This window comes from Dermacentor albipictus, chromosome 2, assembly GCF_038994185.2.
Source record: "Dermacentor albipictus isolate Rhodes 1998 colony chromosome 2, USDA_Dalb.pri_finalv2, whole genome shotgun sequence".
Classification (NCBI taxonomy): Eukaryota; Metazoa; Arthropoda; class Arachnida; order Ixodida; family Ixodidae; genus Dermacentor; species Dermacentor albipictus.
Window position 1 is genome coordinate 87,877,608 of NC_091822.1, and position 24,799 is coordinate 87,902,406.

Here is a 24,799-nt window from a genome sequence, read left to right on the forward strand (position 1 = left end):
TTTTCAAGTGCGCAGGTTGAATATTGCAATCTCAACAGACATCTTTATAAATTAAGCAACACAGCAGCTCCTTAAAATACACCGCTGTATTGTGCTGAGTCGCTTAAGGCGACACATGGAATTGCCTTCTCGGTTTATCTTGCAGCATATTAGCTTCAAAACGGAGTTAAGAGGCTCAAATTTTCCTACAACGATAAAAGACGTTGCATTAATACTTTTTTTTTCGGGCGTATCTTCGGCGTCGAAGTAGGTGCAGGAACGATTGTCAGCACATCTCTCTGGACTAATGACAGGAAGTAGAGAAATGAAGCGGATGTACCGACGTCAAATTCGTGAAGCGCGTTGCTGCTGCTCCGACGAACTAGCGCGTGAGAATGGCCTCTGAGATCCAGCAGAGCGTGCGTAATCTCGGAGGCCGGGTCACATGAGCTTGATACCGTTTGTCAGCGAGCGAGCAGAGGTGAGAATGGCGTTCTCGGTGGAAAACACCGCATCCGCTAAAGGGCGGTCACAGTATGAAAAAAGGACCAGCTCCCTGGTTCACGTTAAGCGCTTCACCACGAGCGGCATAAGGCCGGAAACCGCCCGTCGTGGTGGCGTGTAGTACATGCTTTGTAGTTGCGTTGCCAAACCCCGAGGGGCGCGGGATCAAACCCCGGGCCCGGCGGCGGCATTTCGACGCGGGGCGATATGCAGGAATGCCCCTGTACCGTGCATTGGTTGCGCGTTAAATAACCGCGGCTGGTCAAAAGTAACCCCGGAGCCCTTCACTATACGGCTTGCCTCGTAATTATATCTTGGTTCTCGCATCTAAATCCCCAGAATCCGATTTATTTATACTGGAAATACGTTCCTCATCGAAAAAAAAAATAATAAGACTGCTCGGCTGGGGAAACGCTGCTTCTGCTGCGATGGAGGAGCGTGGACGGGTGAATCGAGTGAATGATATGTGCGGTGTACATGTACTTAATTACTTCAGGTAGAGCACTTATAAGCAACGTATTTTTATAGTGATTATCGTTACATGTATTGTTAGATACTTTGCTTCTTTTTTAGCTGCCGTGTTTGAGCATATTCACGGGGTAATAGAAGCGAATGTACGAAGGAACGAACTGACGGACGGACGGAACCGACGGATACATCACTGCTGCACCGAGGCGGTCGCTCAAAGAGCGTGCAGCGCAGTAAACCGCTTTCGCATCACTCGCATCGACGTGATAGACTCATCGTTGTGCCGTGCAAGTGCAGATTTATTTCCTCATATAATGCGAAGGTCTAAAACACCGTAATCGAATGATGTTTCCAAACTAAACTTTGCACATGGGGCTATGTGGCTCAATTATGTTGTGAGTCGTGTACTTCAATAACTACTTTTAAATATTTGAACGACATACACGTAATACTGTTCACCTACTATTTGGTCTAAGTAATTGTCACGACCAGACAAGATGTATAACGGCCTTTCTATCGCTGCTTAACTATACTGGGTGCTTATGCGAAAGGTGGGAAATTTTTAAATAACTACCTGTGGCAGATAGCTCAACTTTTGTGTTTCAGCAGGGCTACTAAAAACAGGCGGGTATTGTTTGCACGAGAAATCGAAATGCATACTTGATTAATTACTCAACTTAACTATTTAGGCTTTGTTACCTCATTACTTTGCGGTATATATTAAGATTTACAAATGATATCTGGTGAAACTGCAAGCCATATCCAATTGGAAAGAAATCCGTTAATCACACCATTTTCGAGATATGTGCCGCCAAGCTTACGAAAAAAACGGACTGTTCACCCACTTATTTCTTAACAAAACACCTTTGCCTGCACAGAAATGCCAAGTATCTCGGTCGCGAATGCATTTGTTCGCAAAGTTCAGGATATTATATCTCGGAACTGGTGTCATACTGAGAATTCGTTCCAAATTTATCCACCGTGCGAAATTACGATTTGCAAATTTCAATACGTGCCGGGCAGTTATGTTTTGAGGTCATAATTAATAGATATTATTATTTCCAAAATTATGCATTCCGATATCTCGAACAAACAATGTTCGCTTGACTGAGTAATCTAGCGCAGGTGATCCTGAAAATTTTTTTTAGCACCCTTCGCAGGAACACCGAGTTCATTGTGTACATGAACTCGGTGAAACCCGCTGAACTCCACGTGACACCCGCGTTACCTGCATTTCGGATCGACACAGTGCCAGATCAGGGTTGTTGTTCGTTTGCACTCGCTGCGTAGTAATATGAATTTTAAACTTGAAGTGAAAACTGCAAAGATGTTCTTTGTTTATTTGTGATACAGCCTCCTTTTCACTATGGGGAAAATAAGAATGTACAACATTCTTTATTGAAAACGTGGTGCGCAATTCAGGTGCGAAAGTTTTCTGTTCGTACATTCCTTAGTCTCCTTTCTCGGTCTCACTTCTTTTTTTCTCCGCAAGAAAATGCATATTCGAGATGAGTAAACTAGCCCTCCCGACTTATTCTGAACCATTTAGTGAACATTGCCAAGTTCTAATAGCGCTGCTATAAACCGCTGTTTCCAACACCTTTGCTTTTTAAATAGCGCGAAACATGAAATGTCGCATTGCACCATGAACTTGGACTTCATTATTGTCCAGCCAGAGCACTTTCGTCTGATTCACGCCACATAGGCTAATAGCGGTGCAAACTCAAATAAAGCATATATATATATATATATATATATATATATATATATATATATATATATATATATATATATATAGGTCATATAATGAGAAGCCAACAAACACTGACACCAAGTACAACATAGGGGAAATTGCATGTGCTTAATAAATGAAATAAAGTAATGATAAATTAATGGAAATTACAGTGGATGAAAAAAAAACTTGCCGCAGGTGGGAACCGAACCCACAACCTTCGCATGTCGCGTGCGATGCTCTACCAATTGAGCTACCGCGGCGGCGTTTCCCCATCCACTTTCCTGGGTATTTATGTGTACTAGTAGAACCCTGGGAGTGTTAGCCAGCGCCCCCACTCACAGACCTTGGCGGCGGACGTGGAACGTCTTTTTTGCCACAGGCGTCACGAGAACGTGATCTTTTCGGGTGAAGGCAACTGGTCAATAAACCCACATATGCTACCTGAAGGCATCAATGTTGCCGGATTCGAGACCCTCGTTATGTAATAAACGAGAAGAAAGGGGGTTAACCGAGGGGCCCGATATTTATTAGTCATATAATGCGAAGCCAACAAACACTGACACCAAGTACAACATAGGGGAAATCGCATGTGCTTAATAAATGAAATAAAGTAATGATAAATTAATGGAAATTAAAGTGGATGAAAAAACAACTTGCCGCAAATGGGAACCGAACGCACAACCTTCGCATGTCGCGTGCGATGCTCTACCAATTGAGCTACCACGGCGGCGTTTCCCCATCCACTTTCTTGGGTATTTATGTGTACTAGTAGAACCCTGGGAGTGTTAGCCAGCGCCCCGACTCACAGACTTTGGCGGCGGACGTGGAACGTCTTTTTTGCCGCAGGCGTCACGAGAACGTGATCTTTTCGGGTGAAGGCAACTGGTCAATAAACCCACATATGCAACCTGAAGGCATCAATGTTGCCGGATTCGAGACCCTCGTTATGTAATAAACGAGAAGAAAGGGGGTTAACCGAGGGGCCCGATATTTATTATACATATAATGAGAAGCCAACAAACACTGACACCAAGTACAACATAGGGGAAATTGCATGTGCTTAATAAATGAAATAAAGTAATGATAAATTAATGGAAATTAAAGTGGATGAAAAAACAGCTTGCCGCAGGTGGGAACCGAACCCACAACCTTCGCATGTCGCGAGCGATGCTCTACCAATTGAGCTACCGCGGCGGCGTGTCCCCATCCACTTTCTTGGGTATTTATGTGTACTAGTGGAACCCTGGGAGTGTTAGCCATATATATATATATATACATATATATATATATATATATATATATATATATATATATATATATATATATATATATATATATATATATATATATATATATATATATATATATATATATATATATATATATATATTTCAGAAAGCCGATGCCGATTGTTTCTGGCAGACTCCAATTATTATGAGTTCGGCTGCCATGCGCACGTATGGGCCATGCCGGCAAGAACCAATAAGCGTGTGGCCAGTCTCATCACTTCCTTCAAAAACACGAATCATATGCGTTCCACTCTGTTCCACTTTATTTTTCTTCGTTGTTTACGCTTCGGCACGTTCGACGAGCCGTGGAGAATGCACGAGACAAAGGAAGAATGCTGGCTATGCTTTCACGAGGAAATTTATTGCTCGGTGTTCGTCTGACGTCGTTGCCTGGGGTCGTCGCTGGAAGGTCTCGAAACGGCATGCCACAAAGCGCCTGTTTTGAAACTGGCCACGGACGAAACCCGTCAACCGCGTCGGAGAGGTTTCGGCACGGGACCTTCCTCGAAGGGTCGCTCGAGGGCGTAAACACGTTTATGATTTGCGTGTTATTCTGCGAAGCGACATTATCGCGAAATTGTACGAGCAAGCGCAATAACTACAAGTCCATCATAGTCACCGCTTTCAATTACACTGCCGGACAAATCACCGAGATGACCCCACTCCACCTAAAGATGCAAAATTTCCAGAAATTCGGAATGGCCCGAGAAAGAAAGAAACGCTTGTCTACGACTTTTTTTTTCAGGAGTTGCAAATAAAGTAGGATACACGCTGTCCACTAGAAATACAAGATTACGATTATCTGATGCTGCGAATGTGACATCAAAACATACAAAGATACAAAGATAGTGCAGAGAAAAGGAGAGAGAGAGAGACCAAATCATAACTGAAAGGTAGGGAGGTTAACCAGGACTGAACCTGGTTGGCTATCCTACACTGCGGAAAGGGAAAAGGGGACGGACAGAATAAAAGAAGAGAAAGTCTACTAGGGATATCGTTCGGTCACTCACTCCGGATCGCAGACGCTGACTCAATCCAGTAGCTTTCAAATATCGCAGCAGCGCTTTTGTGGCCTTTTGTGGTTGCGATATGCGAGGCCATAGCCCCGAATTCTTGTTCAAGTTGAACGAGTTTCTATCTAACTGATTGAGAGCTGTGCAGAGGTCAAGTCTTTCATTTTCAAAAGAGGGGCAGTAGCACAGTAGATGTTCCATAGTTTCCTCGACACCGTAGGCATTGCAGTGGGCGCTATCAGCGATTCCAATCAAAAACGAATATGCATTAGTGAATGCGATGCCCAAGCGTAAGCGGCACAGCATTGTTTCCTCATTACGCGGAAGCCTTGGTAACAGCCGCAGTTGTATAGGTGCATCGAGGGAATGCAATCGATGTTGGGTGAATTCAGGTGTGTGCCACTTCTCCAGTGTCTTATGGTGAGCTAGCTTAAGTGCTGGGCTGCGTCAGTCCGCGATAAAGGTATAGAAACAAGGGTTGCTCCTTCGTGTGCTTTCCCAGCAGCATCGTCAGCGAGGTCGTTGCCGGAGGTGCCGCATTGGCCCGGCAGCCACTGAAACACGACGTCGTGTCCTTTCGCGACCATAATTATGACGGTGCGTTTCTCGTATCTCCGACACGATTTGTACACAGGACCCGCGACGAAGAGATGACAGAAGACATTGTAAGGCCGCCTTCGAATCGCAGAATATTGCCCACCGATTAGCCAGTTGGTTGCCAATATAATCAAGGGCACCTCGGAGGGCAACAAGCTCCAAACCGGTCGATGTTGTCAAGTGAGAAATCTTGTATTGCATGCCTAATGACCGTGATGGTGTAACAACACGATCACTAAGACGATGGTATAAGGTAGTGTAAGCGCTTAGAACCACAAGCACGTAAAACCCAAAACTACCTATTCTGTGTCGGTTTGACTACTTTCTCTTCAGGAAGTTTCCTTTACGCAAAAGGCAGCTTTTTCTACCCTTTACGCAGAATATTTAGTTTATATCCGAGATTGGCATTTTGATGGGCTGAACTTTTGGGTAATTCTTAGTGCTTAAGAAGAAAAAAAGGAACCATTCGCGCGTGTTTATTTGTAACAACAAAATGTACATTCGTGAGCAACAAAAATATGCACTTTATTGCTCCCAATGATCTTTGGAAGTTCAAAGAAGTCCTTAGCTAGGAGCTAATACAAAAGAATATGTAGTGACTACTGCTGGTGAGTTCATGGAATTAGCAATATATACCAAGAAAAAAATGAAAATGTCACCTCACATTGATTCGTGGACGCCAGGTCGATCACACACTGACGTAATAGAAAAAGTGGAGGTTCGTAATCTTCAGGAAGAAAAATTCAATCACCGAAACATGCATCGCGTAATTGGCAAAATTACCGTAAACTCCACTACGAGAAGACAAAAAACATGCTTCAGAAAAACTTTATAAGAACGAATAAAGACCCAAAGTTATGCATCCCTATTAAGGTCATTGAGTGTTATCGTCCAAAACCAAACGCGAAGCCAGCAAGGAATATCTCAGTAGAACAGGAATGCCGCCAGCAACTGATAACTGTGTACTTCGAAGAAAGACTGCATGAAGCGGCGAAGCACTTCTGACGGGCTAGGCTCAACAACGGCCAACCGAAACTGTCACTAAGCTACGAAGTGTGCCTGCACGACTTCTTTAAAACAGACGCGTAATAAACACAGTAAGTGTGCATATACGGCAACAACCAAATATTCGAGCCGAGGAAACATCTTCCAATAAAGTACCTTAGTTCAAACGAGAAGTAATCAGTTTATAATGGAAACAAAGTAGCCTTCGATATTTAGTACGTTTCATGGGCGCGCAGGCCTTCACGAAGTTGCAACTCACGGTGTTCGTCCGGCTGCCATCGCTTTCCGCGATTTTCGTGGCCAAGGAAGTCGAGTTCACAGCCCACTGCAGGCTGCAGTATCGGCCTTCCATGGCGGGGGGCGCCCGGTCGCTGCGCGGCAGACCCTTGGCGTCGTTGTGCCCGATGTCCAGGCACTCGGCGTACGAGCCCGGGTCGGAGGACGGAGACGACGACGTGAGAACTCCACTGGGGAACTTGCCCGTGGCATCCAGAACTGCGTACGCGCGGAAATCATCCAATCAACCGATAGTACGGTTAACATTCGGGATTGCTGGGAATGGTATTAAGTATTATGATAGTTCAACAAACACAAACAAGAAAACAAGAAACGAGTAATTAGGCTGGTATGAACTAAAAAGAAACGATGAATTTTACTATTTATTATGAATCCGAAACGTTGGCAGAAAAGACTACATGTCGCCAGCTTCTCCCAAGCGGTAAATTGTTTATATGGTTTAAAGTTGACGGTTGATTGGTGAAATTAAACATTTCAGCTGTTTAGCAGTTCGCTGCAAAAGGTGGCGCAGTCCTCCGCAATAAAAAAACAAACAAAGAAGACAAAAGATAAATAAAGATAATCATCGTGCACAATACATTTCTCATAGCGTTCACAGGCTTTTCACATACGGGCCAAGGATAACAACTTTAACCAAAACAAGAGGCACAGAGACAGAAAAAAAAGGCAACGTTGATGGTGCTGATTCATGTATCGGCACGCGTCTTTCGCCTTATAACCAGATTTCGTTGTGCTGGTTGGTAAAACATTAGCACACCGAGGAGAGGCGTGGATATACACAGAGAAACAGAAAGAAGGACAAACAAGAGAAAAACTAGCTTGAGGCTGGTGATAGAGGTTTTCAAGTTGTAAGTTAGATACCTCCAATGTAGGTGCAGCAGACGCGTAATGCTGTGAAATAAAAATGCGTGAACGATGGCGAGATTGAACCTCCTCCTTCCAGCACAGCAGCCTCATGCTCTAACCCATATTAGGCCACGATCGCATTTTTTATTTATTTGTTTATTGTTAGGCCACGATCACGCGCGTGCTTTCATCGTGCCAATATTGCTCTTTCAAACGTCTGGTGCGAGTGTCAGGTGCCAGTTTATCACACTCTTCCATTGGGACAGCTAGCACTCGGAGGTGCTATGTAAGACTGCACTGCGCCCGGGATCGGTCTGCGTTTTTAGTCCAGGCGATGCTACCTCCGAAGTGGGCCAAGTCCACCTGTAATGCTATGGCATTAAAATGAATACACATACTAACGCGTACCCACGTGCGAAATGCACTAACACAAAAAGCCATTACCGGTGCCTCATTGACGCCTGTATTCCACACGAAGGGTATAGACGTTTCAGTGGGGCATTGCCGCGGTTCAAGAATGTCCCGCTGCTGAAGTCCCGTTTCGTGTCGTACATGTTTGAAGCGTTGCCCAAGACAGCCCTGAAGGTTTTAGAAACGTCTCTAAATGCAAATTAAATACGAGGCACTACATGGCACGCGCCGGCGCAGATGCGCAATTATACGCGGGGAACCGAGACGGCAAGAACTATATAAAATTATAACGGAAGACTTGCTTACTTCTATTGCAGCGAAGCTGTTCATGGCTAAGTCATGGATTTTTCTTGTGCGTCAACAAATCTGCGTGTGCAAAAACTCAGCTCCCGAATTTGATGCAAAATCGCTTCGTTCTGTGCAAAAGCTTAGACATCTCATCGCTTGGATATGCATTTTTCAGTAGATTAGTTATCAACAGGCACCATTTTTCAAGACCAGTAGGCTCTCACGTGGATATTTTTTTGTTCTTGCTTACGGGGGAAAAAGAAGAAGAAGAGGGCAAACCGAGCAGACTTGCTCTACGTGTGCTCCCAATTCAGTTTGCAATTCCTGCGGATCGCCCCCTCGCAACGCTTGACTGTCCGCAGCATTCGACTCAGCTCAAGAAGCGCCATTCAGAGAGACCACGCACACCGCCGTGAGTTTCTTCTTCACGCAAGTACTAATCCTGAAACTTGCAAGGTGACGGCCGTGCCCAGCTAAGCCTACTCGCGATCGCCGAGCCCTGCTGCCTGAGGCTCCGCTCCTCGCTCCTCGTGCCTCGAGATCCACGTGCACGCCGGGCCGCCCGACAACGGCTTTTTAAAATGTTTTTTCCCTCTTCAAACGCAGCGGCAACCTAGCATTATGGAAGTTGACCGAACGAACTCCATAACAGGAATAACAAATAATGAAGCAGAAATGAACGACACGGAGCCGACGTTCGACAGCAACAGCGGAAAAACACTACGGCAGACAGGACCATGGGTGATGCTACTAGCGCGACAACAGAAGAAGAAAGAATCCATCGCAACTTCGAAGACGCCGAAGGAGTTCTCATGCGAACTCAGCACGGGACAGAACACGAATGATGGAAAACGGCAAGCCCCTCAAAAGCCATGGGGCCACAACAACGCAAGCAAGCCATGGCCTCGCTTGCCAACGACCCCACCGCTACCAGAAAACCATTACAAGATTGTTTACAGACCTAAAGCCGGTGCGAAAGTGTCAAACTGGAAAGACGGAGTGATAGCAAGAGGATTAGCCCAAGCATGCGGAGTCACACCCCAGGAGCTCTACGCCAAGGTGATCATACAGACACAGTGGCAACAAAACTTAATTCTGGCAAGTACCGAAGAAGAGGATTGCGCACTTAAACTAGCAGAAATCACAAGCATCGAAATAGGACACGCAATATACGAAGTCACACCTTACCTCAAGCCAATTCCGGGCACTGTACGTGGCGTTGTTCACGGAATAGAGGAATGCACCACCGACGAGCAGCTAGTAGACCTACTAGCAACAACCAACAAGTGCAAAATCCTATACGCTAGAATGCTGGGAAGATCGACGTCGGCAGTGATCACCTTCGAGGGCCCGCACGTTCCGTTCTACGTTAAAGTTGGATGTACGCTTACCCGCTGCAGACCCTACCGAAAGTCAGTGCAGTACTGCAGATCTTGCGGGGAGATAGGACACAGACAAGACGTCTGCCCTAATCCAAACGATGAACTATGTGACAACTGCGGAGAAAACAACGCTGATCCAAATAACCACCAATGCGAACCGAAATGTAAGCTCTGCGGAATGCCCCATGAAACGGCGGGTAGAGACTGTCGAAGGAAGCTGAAACCAGCCCCGCCACCGTTCAGAGTCAGGGAGCGGTCAAGATCGAGACAGAGACGCTTCTGGTACCAGGCCAGCGTGGTACCTAACAACGACAACGAGCACATGATGACCATGTCACCATCGCCACAGTCACCGAATGAGGCCGAGCAGACAAAAAGATCCAGATCCAAGTCGGGATCGCGATCAAGGGAAAGACAACAGAGCGTTCCCCGGACAACGGCAACGGGCGTGGAACACGACAACACACAGCGCAAGGTAAGCTGGGCCAACGTCGTCAGAGGGAACATTCATACGTCGAAAGAAAATAATGGCGTTCAAACCACAAGACACTCGAGGTACGAAGACACGATAATGATTCTCCGAAAACAGAACGATGAATTGAAGCGAGAGCTAGAACAGCAAAAGAAGAAGACACAAGAGAAGGAAGCCAGCACAAAAAAACAGCTCGAGTACCTGATGCGAGAAATAGAACAACTACGGAGAGAACAGACCCAGCAATCGCAAACACCCCTACCGCGGCCTTCATCCCCACCCCCACCACCATCACCAACAGAGTCATCAACAACAAGTCAACAAGTCAACAGACCAGAGCCATCAACACTGTCGAACCAAGCAGTGATAACCCAGAACGACCTCAAGACACTTGAAGACCGCATCAACGCCAACGTGACCATCATGATGGAAACCACACTGTCCACAGTAACGCAGGTTATGCAAAACACGGTAACACAGATGATACAGACTGGCTTCCAATCTCTCAAGAACGAAATAGAGAACCAGATTCAGGCTCTACAGACCAAAATGACACAATCCGGAGAAAGTTTCAGTCAACGCATTCACATGCTAGAAGAAAGAGATAATGCTCGCAAGAAACCTAAGTACCCTGCGCGAGAAGCCAAGATGATGCAGACCCTAAGCGAACAAGATGGCGAGGCAATCTAAAGAGGAAGATGACTACAAGCAACACCCACGGCTCAAAATTTGGCAATGGAACTGTCATTCCATTCGAAGTAAGAGAAGCAACCTTGTACAATTCTGCAAGCAGTTTGACCCAGACATTATAGCCTTACAAGAAACCGAAGCAGAAGACTTCAAGGTCAGTGGTTACCTCACTCACGTCACTGACGGTAAAACGAGGACAGCAATCCTGACCAAGAAAGCCATCAACGCTCAACGACACGACATCCAACACCGCATCGAACACACCCTCGTAGAAATCGTACCCGAGAAAAAACAGCAGCAAAGCCTCTTTGTGTTAAACGTGTACAGCCCACCAAAGGACCACCTAAAGGATCTAGACAAGCTTATGAGAGAGGTGAAGAAGCTGAGCAAGGGTAACGGGCTGATAGTCGTTGGAGATTTTAATGCTCCCCATGTGGCCTGGGGTTATGCGGCCTCAAAGAAAAAAGGAGAAGACGTGCACAACGTAGCCCAACAACACCTCCTCACGCTACTCAACGACCCACAGACACCCACGCGCATCGGCAACAGTGTATCTAGAAACAGCAGCCCCGACCTCACATTCGTACACGGACTCAAACAGTATGAGTGGAGCTGCATGGACGAGAATCTTGGTAGTGACCATTTTATAGTGCAAACGATCATTTCGCACCACAAAGCAACGATGAAGATAGGAAAAGCCAAGATCATGGACTGGCAGGCCTTTCGCAAAGATGAGAGTGCCATTAAAGCGACGATAGACGACATAACAATATGGATCAGAGGAGTCGTGGAAACAGCCGAGAAGCATACGATGACAATCCAGCTGTCGCAAATCACCCCTGTGGTCGACCTGCACTTACTCCACCTGTGGGAGGCCCGGAGGGGTCTCGCCAAACGCTGGCAGCGTAAGAAGTGCAACCGGAAACTCAAAATTCGAATCTCTAAGCTGATCAAGGAAACACAAGAGTACTCTGAACAACTTGAAAGAAAGAACTGGCGCGAAACATGCAACAAGCTTCAAGGTACCTTAAGCAGCAAGCGCACTTGGGCGGTGCTCAAGACTCTCCTATCAAAGAAGGAGAACAAGAACGCCACAAAACAGAAAATGCAGCCACTCATACACAACCACCCGGGGAAAGAGGAAGACATTATCAGAGAAGTGAAGGAGAAGTTCCTCGGTACTGAGCGAAACATAACTGTAGATTCGCACTTCGACGAGTATCGAGGAAACCCAAATATGGAACTGGATCGGCCCTTCACAGAAGCAGAAATCGAGAGGGCCTTGAGCAAGCTCACCCGCAACACGGCGCCGGGGTACGACAGAATAAACAACAAGACACTCCGGAACCTTGACGGACCCTCTGTAGACGCGCTCTTAAAATACATCAACGAGTGCTGGCAACAAGGTAAAGTACCACCGGAATGGAAACATGCCGAGGTAGCCATGATACCTAAACCCAACAAGCCCATCAGCGTGCAGAACCTTCGACCTATATCCCTAACCTCGTGTGCGGGAAAACTCTACGAGCACATGGTGCACAACCGCATGATCGACTATCTCGAAGACAACGAACACGTCCGAAGCACTATGTTCGGATTTCGAGCTCACCTGTCCGCGGAAGACGTGTTGCTGCAAATCAAGGAAAAAGTCATCGACAAGCTGGACACGCACAGCAAAAGAGCCATCCTCGCACTTGACGTGAAAGGGGCTTTCGACAACGTGTCACACGAAGCCATACTGCAGCACCTCAACGTATATAACTGCGGTGAAAAAGTATATAATTACATCAAAGCTTTTCTGAAAGAACGTACAGCCACAGTGGGGATAGGCAACTTACGCTCTGAGAAATTCGACATACCGCGAAAGGGAACGCCACAAGGCTCCGTCATTTCGCCGATGCTATTCAATCTGGCGATGAGCACACTACCCAAGCAACTGAAGCAAATAGAAGGGATTGGTCACGCAATATATGCTGACGACCTCACCATCTGGACTACGGGAGGGTCGACAGGTCAACAGGAAGACGCTCTGCAAGAAGCGGTTGACACTACGGAAAAGTACCTGGAAGCATGTGGACTGACGTGCGCACCTGAAAAATCGGAGCTCTTGGTGCTAAGGAAGCGCACAAGAGGCCGACAACCGCAGCAGATACCAGACTCGGTAGTAAAGGTGGGAGGCATCATGATTCCGCAGGTTACGACGCTCCGCATCCTCGGACTCCTGATTCAAAAGGACGGGGCCGGGGGAGCAGAGTTGGAAAAAATTCAAAGAACAGTGCAACAAATAACCCACCTTATCAAAAGAGTGACGAGCAAAAGCCACGGACTCAAGGAAGAAGACTGCACGAAAATGATACAAGCGCTGCTCACGAGCATCGTCACGTACGGGACCCCATACGTTGACATGAAGAACAGTCAACGAGACAAAGTAAACGCCCTCATCAGAAAATCATACAAAATTGCCTTGGGTCTGTCCCCCTCCACGTCCACAGCGAAATTACTCAAAATGGGAGTCCACAACACGTGGGAAGAGCTCGTGGAGGCGCACGACGTCAACCAACTGGAGAGACTAAAGCTGACAAGGACGGGAAGAGGCCTGCTGCAAGATCTGGGCTATCAAGTCGAGGATGAAAGGCACCTACCTCAGCGTACCGCACACGAGATCAGAGACAAGCTACACATAAGTACCATTCCCAGAAACATGCATCCCGAGTACGACAAGGAAAGGAGACAGGCGAGAACACAGGCGTTCAAGCGCATACTCGAACGCACCAACAGCAAAGAAGAAAACGTTAGATATACAGATGCAGCTGCGTACAGTACCAACGACCGATTCGCAATCAGCGTGGTCGACGAGAAGGGCGAACAACTTACAGCCACATCCATACGTGCCAAGGACGCGAGCACAGCGGAAGAGGTGGGCATAGCCCTGGCCATCGCAACGTGCAAGAAGGCCATGGTTACCGTGGTGACGGACTCGCAAGAAGCATGCCGAAGGTATATGAACGGAAGGATTGGAAAGGCAGCGCTTGAGGTCTTGAACACCACCAAGATAGAAGCAGCACAAATCCTCTGGACACCGGGGCACGAGTCTCTCACGGGGAACCAGGCGGCGCACGCCGCGGCTCGAGATCATGCACGCCGAGCCATCTCCGACGCGCAGAGAACGCGTACCGACGACTGTGAAGAGGATGAAGAACGCATATCCAAGAAGTACTCGGATATCTTGGCGCACTACAGGAAGCAGAGGCGTCGCTACCCGCCCGCGCATAAGACGATGAGTAGGGACCAAGCGGTAACCTGGAGAAGACTACAGGCTGGAACGTACCCACACGGAACACTGCTGCACGCCATGTACCCGGGCATCTACGGGCGAGACTCCAAGTTCTGCCCGCCGGACACGCCCAACACCTTGCGCCATATGGTGCTTGGATGCAAGAATAATCGAGAAGCACAACCATCATCATCGCTATCAGGCGATAACATGCAGAAAGAGGCGGACTCGGAAGAAGAATTGGAAGACCAGTGGGAGGCTCTGCTGGTGACGCAAGACCCTGACAGCCAGCTGCGGTTGGTGAACAGGGCACGGGTGGCGGCAGCGAGCCATGGCTACCTGGACTGAGGAGGCCACCCACCTTTGGGCTCAAGAAGCCTGGTTTCAAAATAAAGTTTATTTCTCTCGCTCTCTGCTTACGGGGGTGTGAGCCATCGCTTAAAGGGGTATCAGCCATTCATTGTATTACGCGACGGACTAATTTCTCGTCGGGTACGTGTAGAAATGCTCACGCACTTAATAACAGATTTGATATGAGAACGTGTGTGCGCACGTATCGTCACGATGACCACCGATAAGGACAATTAATGTGTTTGTAAGTTTCTTAAAAATTCTGTGTCACCTGTGTGTCATGCGCTAAACAACTTCGCTGGTCATCCACCTTCACAGAGTGGAATGGCTCATGAATTTTTAAGTCTCTTTTAGGGCGATCTGCTGGAATGTTTTGCGTAGTCCAAGGAGGATGGCCTTCTAATTCAGTGATACATAATGAAAAGGGATACGTAAAACAAGACGTGTTTCTTTATTTATCTTGTTTGTGTGTGTTTCTTTCTTTTCCTTTTTTCACGGTTGGACTGTTCCGGTTAAAACTAGTTCGTAGGAAGCCCGCTAACTTTGATTAAAGCGTGTTGAACACGAGCGGTTGAATGTGAGGTCGCATGGAAGAAGAATAACGACGAGGCACAAGGACGCACTCGAATTTGCTGATTCGAACTTTGAAAAATAAAATAGGCGCAAGACATAAGTGAACTTCCTTTGAAGAAAACTATCGCACGAAATACCATCGTACCTGCTGTCTCCTGTATGTTTTTTTTTCCTTTTCATTTTATTTCTTGTTGTTGGGAGCCACGGTGCCCACTGTGCCGTTCCTGTGCCAATGTATTCGAAGGCCTCAGAGAGACGCCGCTTGAGTAGCACAGTGGCCTCGACGTCTTCTTGCGCCCTCGCCTTATTCTTGTTATCTTTTTTTGGGAGCTTAAGAACCCGCACTTAGTTACGATACTCTACAAAGCAAGCGTAGGAGTGAATCCCAATGGCAGCATTTGGTTTCGTGATCCGCTGCTGGGGCTCACAGTACCTCAGATCTATACAGCAGCCTCCACAAATTATTTTTAAAAAAAACATTGTACACAAACTTGGCAACCGTGCAGCTCTAAAACCAGAGGCGAAGATAGCTGGAGGAAACAAGATAGCCTCTTACTTCTTTATATACAATTTCCTTATTTCGTGCTGTTTTTCGAGCGTAAAGCTTCGCGGCCTTGCCGGAGCGTTCGACGGCAAAGAACCGCGCATAATGATTGCTCTGCTCCCGCTCAAAGCCTGAGAATTCTGCCAACGTCCGCGCTCCTCATCGATGACCCTCATCGGTGTACGAGTAAGAAGGCAGATATGGCTGTCGCCGTCTGAGAGGAGCTGTAATGAAAAAAATATGTGCGCATATTATTTTCTTAGTCTGCCAAGAAAGATAGGCTGGCGTTCTAGTTATCACTTATAAAGGCTACGCGAAAGTCACTGTCGCTCTTGGTGCACCTGTAAAACCTCGAACCAGAGAGAGAGAGTAAGTAATCTAACGATTAAGCGATAAATGATAGCGCAGTTAGCATTAAGTTGTTCGTCGAGGTGAAAACCAATTACCTTTTTCTCAGCGGTATTTCGGTTTAGGTGTTGACGTACTTGGCAAAATCATTATTTGTAGTGTTGGGCGAATATCAACTTTTTTTTACTACAATGCCAATCGAATACGTATAGTCAGTGTGAGATATCGAACGAAATAATAAATAGCCATTCGCAGAGGCATAAATTCACAACAGTAGTATTTATTCCAGCATAATGAGGCATAACGACTGCAGTGACTAGTGAAAAATAGATAAACAAACCGTCAGGAACAAAGGAACCGTTTTAAACACAAGATAATTGTAAATAAAAGAAGTGCGCGATCGAATAGCCTCTCATCACCTTGAGAGCCTGTTGGCAAAAAAAAAGCTTCGCAACAACAAATGGCTGCTGTATAAAGAAAGAAAAAAAAAAGCCGCTGAAGGACTTGCGGGCCGTAAACACATGCAATAGGGCCAGTTGGAATGAAGAGATCACTAGTTATAGCTATAAAAGAAAAGATTGCAATTTAACTAGGCTGCCAAAAACACTAAATGACAGACTTGAAGCAGATATGATAGGCTGATATGTAGGCTTCATCCGCAAAAACAGAAAACACAGCTCGCTTTATACATTTGGCTCCTGACTTAATTCGGAAATTTTTCTCGCTGTCTTACTGTTTAACAGAAGAAGAACAGTAAAAATATTTTAACAGTTGGTTCTTCCGAAATATTTGGATAGCTTCAAATTAGTGTTCGAAACATTGATGATTCGCCCACCCCAAATCATTTGTTTCTACAGACTGTGGTCACAGCGCAGTGGGGTCCAAATTTCTTATTGTGAAAATGTTCGCAAAGGTGTACATCGTCGCTAGGGCTCGTGTAGGTCAGGTATGTTCAAGAAAAGCATTATCGCTTTCGTGGTTTAGCGCATACCGGAGTTTTTTGGCCAATGTCCAAGGAGCTTTACTTCCGAGAACGTCTATTGTCTAAGCAGTGGAAACTCGTATGCAGAGCATGTCGCTGGCAGTGGAAAGAAGGACACTGGCACAGAATGCGTTCTACGGTTTCGGCGCATGCGTGGCATTGTTGGCTGTCTACTACGAGTAGCAACGAATATGGCGTTTGCTAATGCTACGCCTGATTACGTGCAGCGCACTGAAGCTATCAGCGCTGTAGCAGTCGACGCAAGCCAAGGTCCAGCGAACACAATCCGGAAATGGAGGCTTACGTTCTTCGGTGAATGTTGGATGAATGTGGCAACACAACGGCTAGCACAATAATAGATGCGAGAGTGATGCACGAAATGACCCGCTGGTACATGTAATACACAAGCGCAGAACATGCGCGAGCATGCACTTCAAAAGATAAACAATCACGCTCTGCAACTAAGCGGTCAAGACGCGTGATGAAAGTGTAAACCTTCGTAGAGAAATCCAAGAACTCACGCCGCCTGACTTGTGCGAAATAGCAACATCGCGTGTCCTCCTCTCTTCCCCCTTAAGGAATAGAAGGGCAAAAATGAAATACGCGACGATAGAGATAGTTGGAAGTGCATTTATATATTCTCGAGACTGATTCTTGGACGTCGCTGCTCTGTTTTGTTCGCGATAGCACACACGCATGGCACGGTGTCTGCTTGCTGCCTCAGGAACTTGTTGTTGAGATGTTTGGCGCTCCGTTTTGCCCCGCCGGTCTGTGCCGCATCTAATGTCAGCAGTTAAGTAGGAAGTCGCCAGTAACACCCAGAGACTGGCAATTGTATTTCATTGTATTCTAATGACAGCTCCAGTGGCGCGAGACGAGCGGCAAACAAGGAACGGTAAGTGGGAGACCTTGCTTGCGGTCGCGCCGCTTGGCTGAGACATGGCTGGCGCAAGGGCATAAGAAACGCACTACATTGGAGCGCACTGAATGGAGCTGTCGGTGCTGTAGAATTCGTTTGAATACACCGCTCAGTCTTCGGACTGCCTGGGCCTACCGGGCTCGACCGGGGGCAGGCTCGAGGCTTCACAATAACACCAGTGCATCACTACAGTGGATGGGCTCTGTGAGCTGGGAGAGAACATCTGTTCTCACGAAGCATACATAGTCCCGTAGGCGCCACCTGCGTGATAGTGGAAGCTCTTCGCGTATAAAGAAAGGTTGACTCTCCCATAATCAAAGCCTCTATTGGTTTAAAGGGACACTGCAGAGCATCTTTAAAGTTTTTTAAAACTGGCAACACGTGCTGTCGGCACATTTGGAGGCTAGGCATCCGCGCTATTGGGAAGCATGCCTGCTTTTCTGTGCTCTGCGAGAAATTTCCCAGTATGCTTCACTGCAGTTAGTAGTTCCCGTACTTGCTGTGTCATCTTCTTCGCGGTCCTCTCGGGAGCGCTTCCCGTCGAGTCATTTTCGCAAGTATGCACGCTTGGAGCAATGTGTGTGGGACAGTGCTTGCTGCAGATACATCGCCGCGGCCTTTGTGCCCGCGTGTGCGTATGATTACGCTGTGATGGGTTAAGCGATCTCTACCGTGTCACGACTGTGGCGAAACTAAAAAAAAAAAACTCAGCAAGTTTCGAGGAATATGTGGGCAAAACGACTCTCGCTCGCGTACATATATCGACAAGGGCATCGGAAAGGCGACACGTGCAGCGTCCAGCCTGTGTCAAAAAATTTGTCGCGAGAACCAAGGCACGCGCGAGTAAACGACGTCCGTCACGCTTTCGGCATTCGGGACAGCGAGAAGCCAACAAAAACGCGCGACTCGCCGACGACAAACTTCGGTCGATGGCCTAGCCATTGCGGCTAATGTGTGCGCACATATCCGCCGGCTCTGTGCGTCACCGTCTCATGGCCTTGCGTTATACTAGATGCTTCCTAGCGGAGAAAGACGTAATGGTCATCGGGGCGACCGTGAGTACTGGCCGAGAACCTTCGTCGGATGTCCAGACTATATATTCGTGGCCGGTAGAGTCCGCCTCTAGACGATGGAACTTCTCTGTAGCATTACATTACTCGGGCAACGCGTTCGCCGATGCTCGTAATAGTGTGGCTTCGTTAATAGACGTTACGCAATTCAAGCCGCGCAACAGCGTGGTCTGCGCTTGCCGCATAAGTGATACTCTGACGCTGGGTGACGCCGTGCTTAGAATGCGACGTAAACGCGTTTTACGTGGTAGCCGCGTTTACGGTGACCGTCGTCAGAATCACGAGTCTGGGTTTGCTTCATCCGTCCGTCCGCCTTGCCGCGCATATCATTACGCTGGCGAATCGTCATCATCGACGGGGCCTTATCGGGTTGTCGCCGGGGCCCTTTTCTCATCCTCAGCTTAGCACTCGCCGTAGGGAGACGAAAAGAAAGATAAGATGGAACTTCACCTATCACAGCCACTGTATTTCTCGCGTTGCAGGCAATCGATTCAAGCAATTTCAAAGCGACTCACAATTTTCACTCAAAAAGCAGTAGCCAAGCGAATTTCTGATTTGCGTAATCAAACAATAAATCACGATACAATTACTCTATAGATACAGATGCGCTCTCACTAATACGAACCACAACGAAAGTTCGGATTTGCCAGATAATGTGCAAGTTTTTGTTAGGTTACCCGTAGACACACGTAAAAACAAAAACAACGAGAAGCGCAATAGGGAAACAAAGGAAAAGCAAAGGAAAACAAAATTTAACGCTGCTTTCAAATGGCGCTATTTTTCACTGTTTCGCATAGCTGAGACATCCATGTGTGTGTACTTCAAGTTTACGTTTTAGACGCACCACGTTAGCGAGAACCTTGGGGAACCTTATGGCTGGCGTAACATATTTCTTCGAAAACAAAGTGACACATGCCATAGACTGATCACACGACGCATTTCTGTGTTTGTACTGATCGCGGTATGCAAAGAAAGATAGCAGGCCACGTTGACGTGTCTAATGATCTTGTTTGTTACTGGTCTTCCATCCATTCAACACGAACAATTTCGCAGGTAAGTTCAACACTGCAATCATAACAAGCACCAAGGGGTCGTGGCCCTCCGCAGTACCTGAGATGTCGCAAGCGCGAAATTGTACGTAAAACTACGCAATCTGAAAGAGTCTTCATGCGGACCTTTCGTTTGCTTAAGCAGAGCTTGCGCGGCGACCAGTGGTACTTGCAAATCGGCTCAGCGGGATACCCCGAGCGACCTCTCGGTTGGAAAAACGCCGATGGTATTTCTGTTGGCATGAGGTATATGCCAGTGTCGACGATTATCTCAAGACACGCAGGGCTGACAACACGTAAACGCTAACCAGAGAGGTCCTCGAGGTGTCCTCGAAGGGTGTTAATGACGCTGAGTACACTGCCGAGGTGCCACGAGAATAAATGGGGCTCAATATATATATATATATATATATATATATATATATATATATATATATATATATATACACATAGAGAGAGAGAGAGAGAGAGAGAGATTAATTGACAGGAAACGATTTTAAGGAGGGGCGGTCGGAGCTGGGAGAAGTGGCAGTTTCTAGATAAAACACCCATCATAAATCGTCGGTAAGTCTGAATTACAGTGGCCCAAATAAAAGTACGCAAAGGAAATTCTTGGATTCATGCAAGGGTAAAAATAGTGTTTTTTTTTTCACTTGCTCCTGTTTATTTCAATGTTTGGGTGCACACAAAATTGTGAATTCGTTTTCTTTGGTGGCTTCTGTTATGATAAGGATCTGTTGATGTTTTTGAGCTTATGTTGGCGGAAATGAACTCTACGCTGTAGCATCACCGGCATTTCTAAAGTAGGTAGACCTACTTTAGAACAAAACAAAAGAGAACAAATGAACAAAAGAAAGGAAGCGCCTGATATTCAGTGATTGAATTGGAAAATCACTTCTGCGGAAGCCCGCGGGGTGCAGGAAAGCGCTCGAAAGGGGAACATTTACACCCACCCGAACGTTAGAAGGAAGCTGCAAAGGAAACCCACACGGGTTTCTCGAAAAGGAAGCCTCGCACTTGAAGAAAACTTCGTCCTGGTCCGGGATTCGCATCCGCATTGCGCAGACGTAGCCACTAAGCTGTTTGAACACTTCTGTTGTTGTATTTCTTAAAAGGAGAACATTTCTTAAAAGGACACGCGCAATACACATCCGCTAACTCTCACGACTCACACCTTTTTGATGTTACATCCGGTGTCCCCCAGAGAGCTGGCTTATCCCCCCTGTTATCTTTAATGTATATCAATGACCTGCCATGTAACACAAAAACCAAACTTCGACTTTTTGCTGATGACTGCGTCATCTAGAACGCCATCCATAACCCTGGTGATTCCATTGACCTACAAAAAGACATAGACACTACCGTTTCATGGTGTGACAAATGGTTCATGCCTCTGAACCTTAGTAAGTGCCAATGTATGTCCTTTTCACGTAAGCGCAGCATTACAAATTACGCATACCACATAAGCTCAACTACGATACCACGAACAGACTGCTATAATTATCGTCATTATCATGGGTTACTCACATTGAAACAATATGCGCAAACGCCTCGCGCACACTTGGGTTTTTGCGTCTTAATCTGAAATCTGCATCGCCCGCTATTAAGAATCTTGCATATCAGACATACGTTGGGCCGAAACTGGAGTACGCATCATCTATCTGGCACCCATCGCAAGCATATCTCACGTACGAATTAGAAGCCATTCAGAATCGTGCTGCACGCTTTATCATGTCAAATTACTCAAGTAAAAGCAGCATAACGGGAGTAAAACTCACGCTCGATCTTCCCAGTCTCCAATCACGTCATATCATCTCGCCTCTCTGCATGCTTCACTCTTTCTGCTATCACCCAATAGACAGACACCCTCGACTACAAGCCCCGCCTAGAATCTCTCCGCGTCTCAACCACAGCTGTCCAATCGCGCACATTCAGTGCCGTACGTCTTCGATGAAGGATTCTTTTTCTCCAAATGCAATAGCGCTGTGGAACACTCTGCCCGACTGCATTGTTTCTTCCGCCGACCACACGATTTTCCGTGAGAAACTAACAATCCACTGTACCTAGAAAGATTTGTTAGAAATGCATTTGCTACTTGACCCCTTTTAAGTAAATAATTGACAGTGATTCGTTCTCATGCATAGTATGTATTTAGTAGTATTTATGTAGTATGTATTTTGCTGTACTTTATTGTGTTTTACAGTGATTTTGATGATAGTGCCGCTTGCTCGGTTCCCTCCTGAGCGTTGTTTCCTTTTCTATTCTTCGTCCATCTTTTCTTCCCTTTTTCCCTCCTTTGCGTGATGAAGAGTTCCTCACACTTTGTTTGCCCCCGCCCTATTAAAGGCCTCCGGGCCTTTAAGGCTTCAAAAAATGAAATAAAGTATGAACATCCCCAAAACACGCGGATAGTAGCCCAGAAAGTGGTTGCGCTTTTAAAAGAGAGCGTGGATTATACTTCCCCTGCTGAAGCTCGAACTGATCTCGCTGCGGCAGCGACAGCCGGACGGGCCAAGCACATTGCGCTTGATGACTGGTGCAAGTTCGTGGCGTGAATGCAGCGCGCGGCACCGAACTGCTGGAAGACAACTGTGCGGTTAGCGATGCTTTGCGTAGCATTCACGCCATCAACATGGACCGGCTCGCCCAAAATCACTTTTCCAACTTGTGGCACGTTGCTGTTTCGCCCCGCAGAGAGTCTGAGAACTGCGACGTCCCTAAATGTATTTCGGAGGCCACTACAGGCAGTAGTGTAGGTGACGGGGACGAAGTTGCGTGCACCACCAAAAAAAAAAAAAAAGCAGGCAGATGTTGAGAGGGAAATTCTCGCAGGGATTTATCGGCAGCTGCAGAGAAATTCCCACGCAAAGCAAAGATGCTTCGTATTTCTTCTTTCGCTTCTTCTTTTTCTTTTCGATTTTTTGAGAATTATTGTATCTGACCAACTGTTCAAGAAAATGATGATTTCTCTGATCTACTTGCCTTTAATTTTTTTCTATATTTATACATACATTTTTTTTATTCATCCCCTAGTACATTCATAACATTCTCCCGACGACCACGAAAACTCGCCGTCGTCGTCGTCATAAAAAGCGCCGTCCGTTGCTAGAGCTGTTTCAACAATACATTTCAAGTGCAGGGGCATCTGCATTTCTTTCCCTTTGTATGAAACGGCTTCTGCAATACGTGGCAGACTAAGAGGAAGACATTCATGTTCCATAGGTACATTATTGCAGAGATAGATGTTGTGAAAGGAACAATTGGTCAAGAAAAAGACAGGGTATCAGGAAGGGTGCCTGCGCAGAACTGATCATCAGTGGTAGGCGTATCCAGCACTTTTTCATCGAAGTAATGCTATTGACGACTTCGATAAACGTCAGACAATTCCACTCTCTTGGTCCCAGCCGACGAACACAGTCTAGGTAGAGTCAAGGCGCTCCTCTGTTATCGCGAGACAACCTTGTTGCCCAAGACTATTATTACGCTGTGTGTGTCGTCACCGTCGTGTCCAAGTTTCCGCTTCGTTTAATCCTGACGTCTTTCAATCTCTCACACGCCTTTCTGTTGTTCAGTATAGACAACACTCCCTCACAACGAATCGTCAATCAAACCTAGTGGTATACTTGTGCCGTTGTTAGCGAATGAACAAAACTGGTCACAAGTCGGTACAAGTACAAATACCTTTCAGGGAAATTTTTGCACTGAGACGTCGTGATAAGGCGTGAAACGGGTGTTGCTACTCTTAATGTGACAGCATTACATGCCCCATTACGCGGAAATCCGGCGTTGTAGTCGGTGGCGTGACCGAAAGGTGGTACCAAAAATGACCTACGGCACGAAGGGTAAAAATACGTGAAAAATGCCCGAATTGACGTCAGATTTCTTTTCGCAAACAAAGTAAATTAATGCAGTCGAAAAGAAAATTTGGGACATTTCGGCCTGGGAGGGAATCGAGCCCGGTCATCCGAGGTGTGAGACGAGCATGTTCACCCGACGCTGCGGCGGCTCCATGGCTATCGGTGGGCGAATTTGTGCCCAGTGCGTGCGTCATTGCCCACGTGACGTCACTGCCTCTCGCCCGTCACTTGCTCTTCGGATTTCATCGCTGCTGCGCGCGCCTACTGCGATGCACTCCGAAGTGTCTACCTCAGCGGCAGCTGCGAAGCGTGGTCCCGCCCACGGAAGCACACCTCGGAAGACCAAGCAAGGGAGCACAAAAGAAGACGGCGTGGTCACGACAGACCTACAATTAGGAATGGAATACAAATCGCCCTTCGGCAGCAAAATGATCCGAATGTTTCCATCATGTGGCCAACGCGTACGCACATACACACCGAACCAGCGGAAAGAACTTTAATGCATGTTGAAAACATCAATCGAAAACATTTCGCCTAGGCTACTACAACGCTTTCGCATTCCGACAGGTAAGCAGCCTAAAGTGTCTATGCTGAATTCTTTCTTTTTTCGTTTTTTTTTTTTTGCTGGCCGTCGTGCTGGTGTAGTATACCTACGGCATTGCGGTGCTATAGGCCCGAAGGCTCAAGATCGTATCCCAGCCGTGGGGGGCCACATTTCGACGGGACGAAATGCGAGAACGACCCTGTACAGCGCATTCGGTGAACGTTAAAGAAACCTAGGTGGGCCCAAATTATTCCGAAGCCCACAATACGGCATGCCACATACTGATATTGTGGGTTTGGCACGTAAAAACAG

General features: G+C 46.8%; 1 protein-coding gene across 1 annotated transcript in view; it reads right to left on the bottom strand.

The window, feature by feature from the left end:
- LOC135900945 (nose resistant to fluoxetine protein 6-like) overlaps window positions 1-24,799 on the bottom strand; it is a 95,890-nt gene that overhangs the window by 61,627 nt on the left and 9,464 nt on the right. Inside the window, exon 2 of the mRNA XM_065430572.1 lies at window positions 6,850-7,085. Coding sequence (XP_065286644.1) covers window positions 6,850-7,085 — 236 coding nt within the window. The remainder of the gene's footprint in view (window positions 1-6,849; window positions 7,086-24,799) is intronic.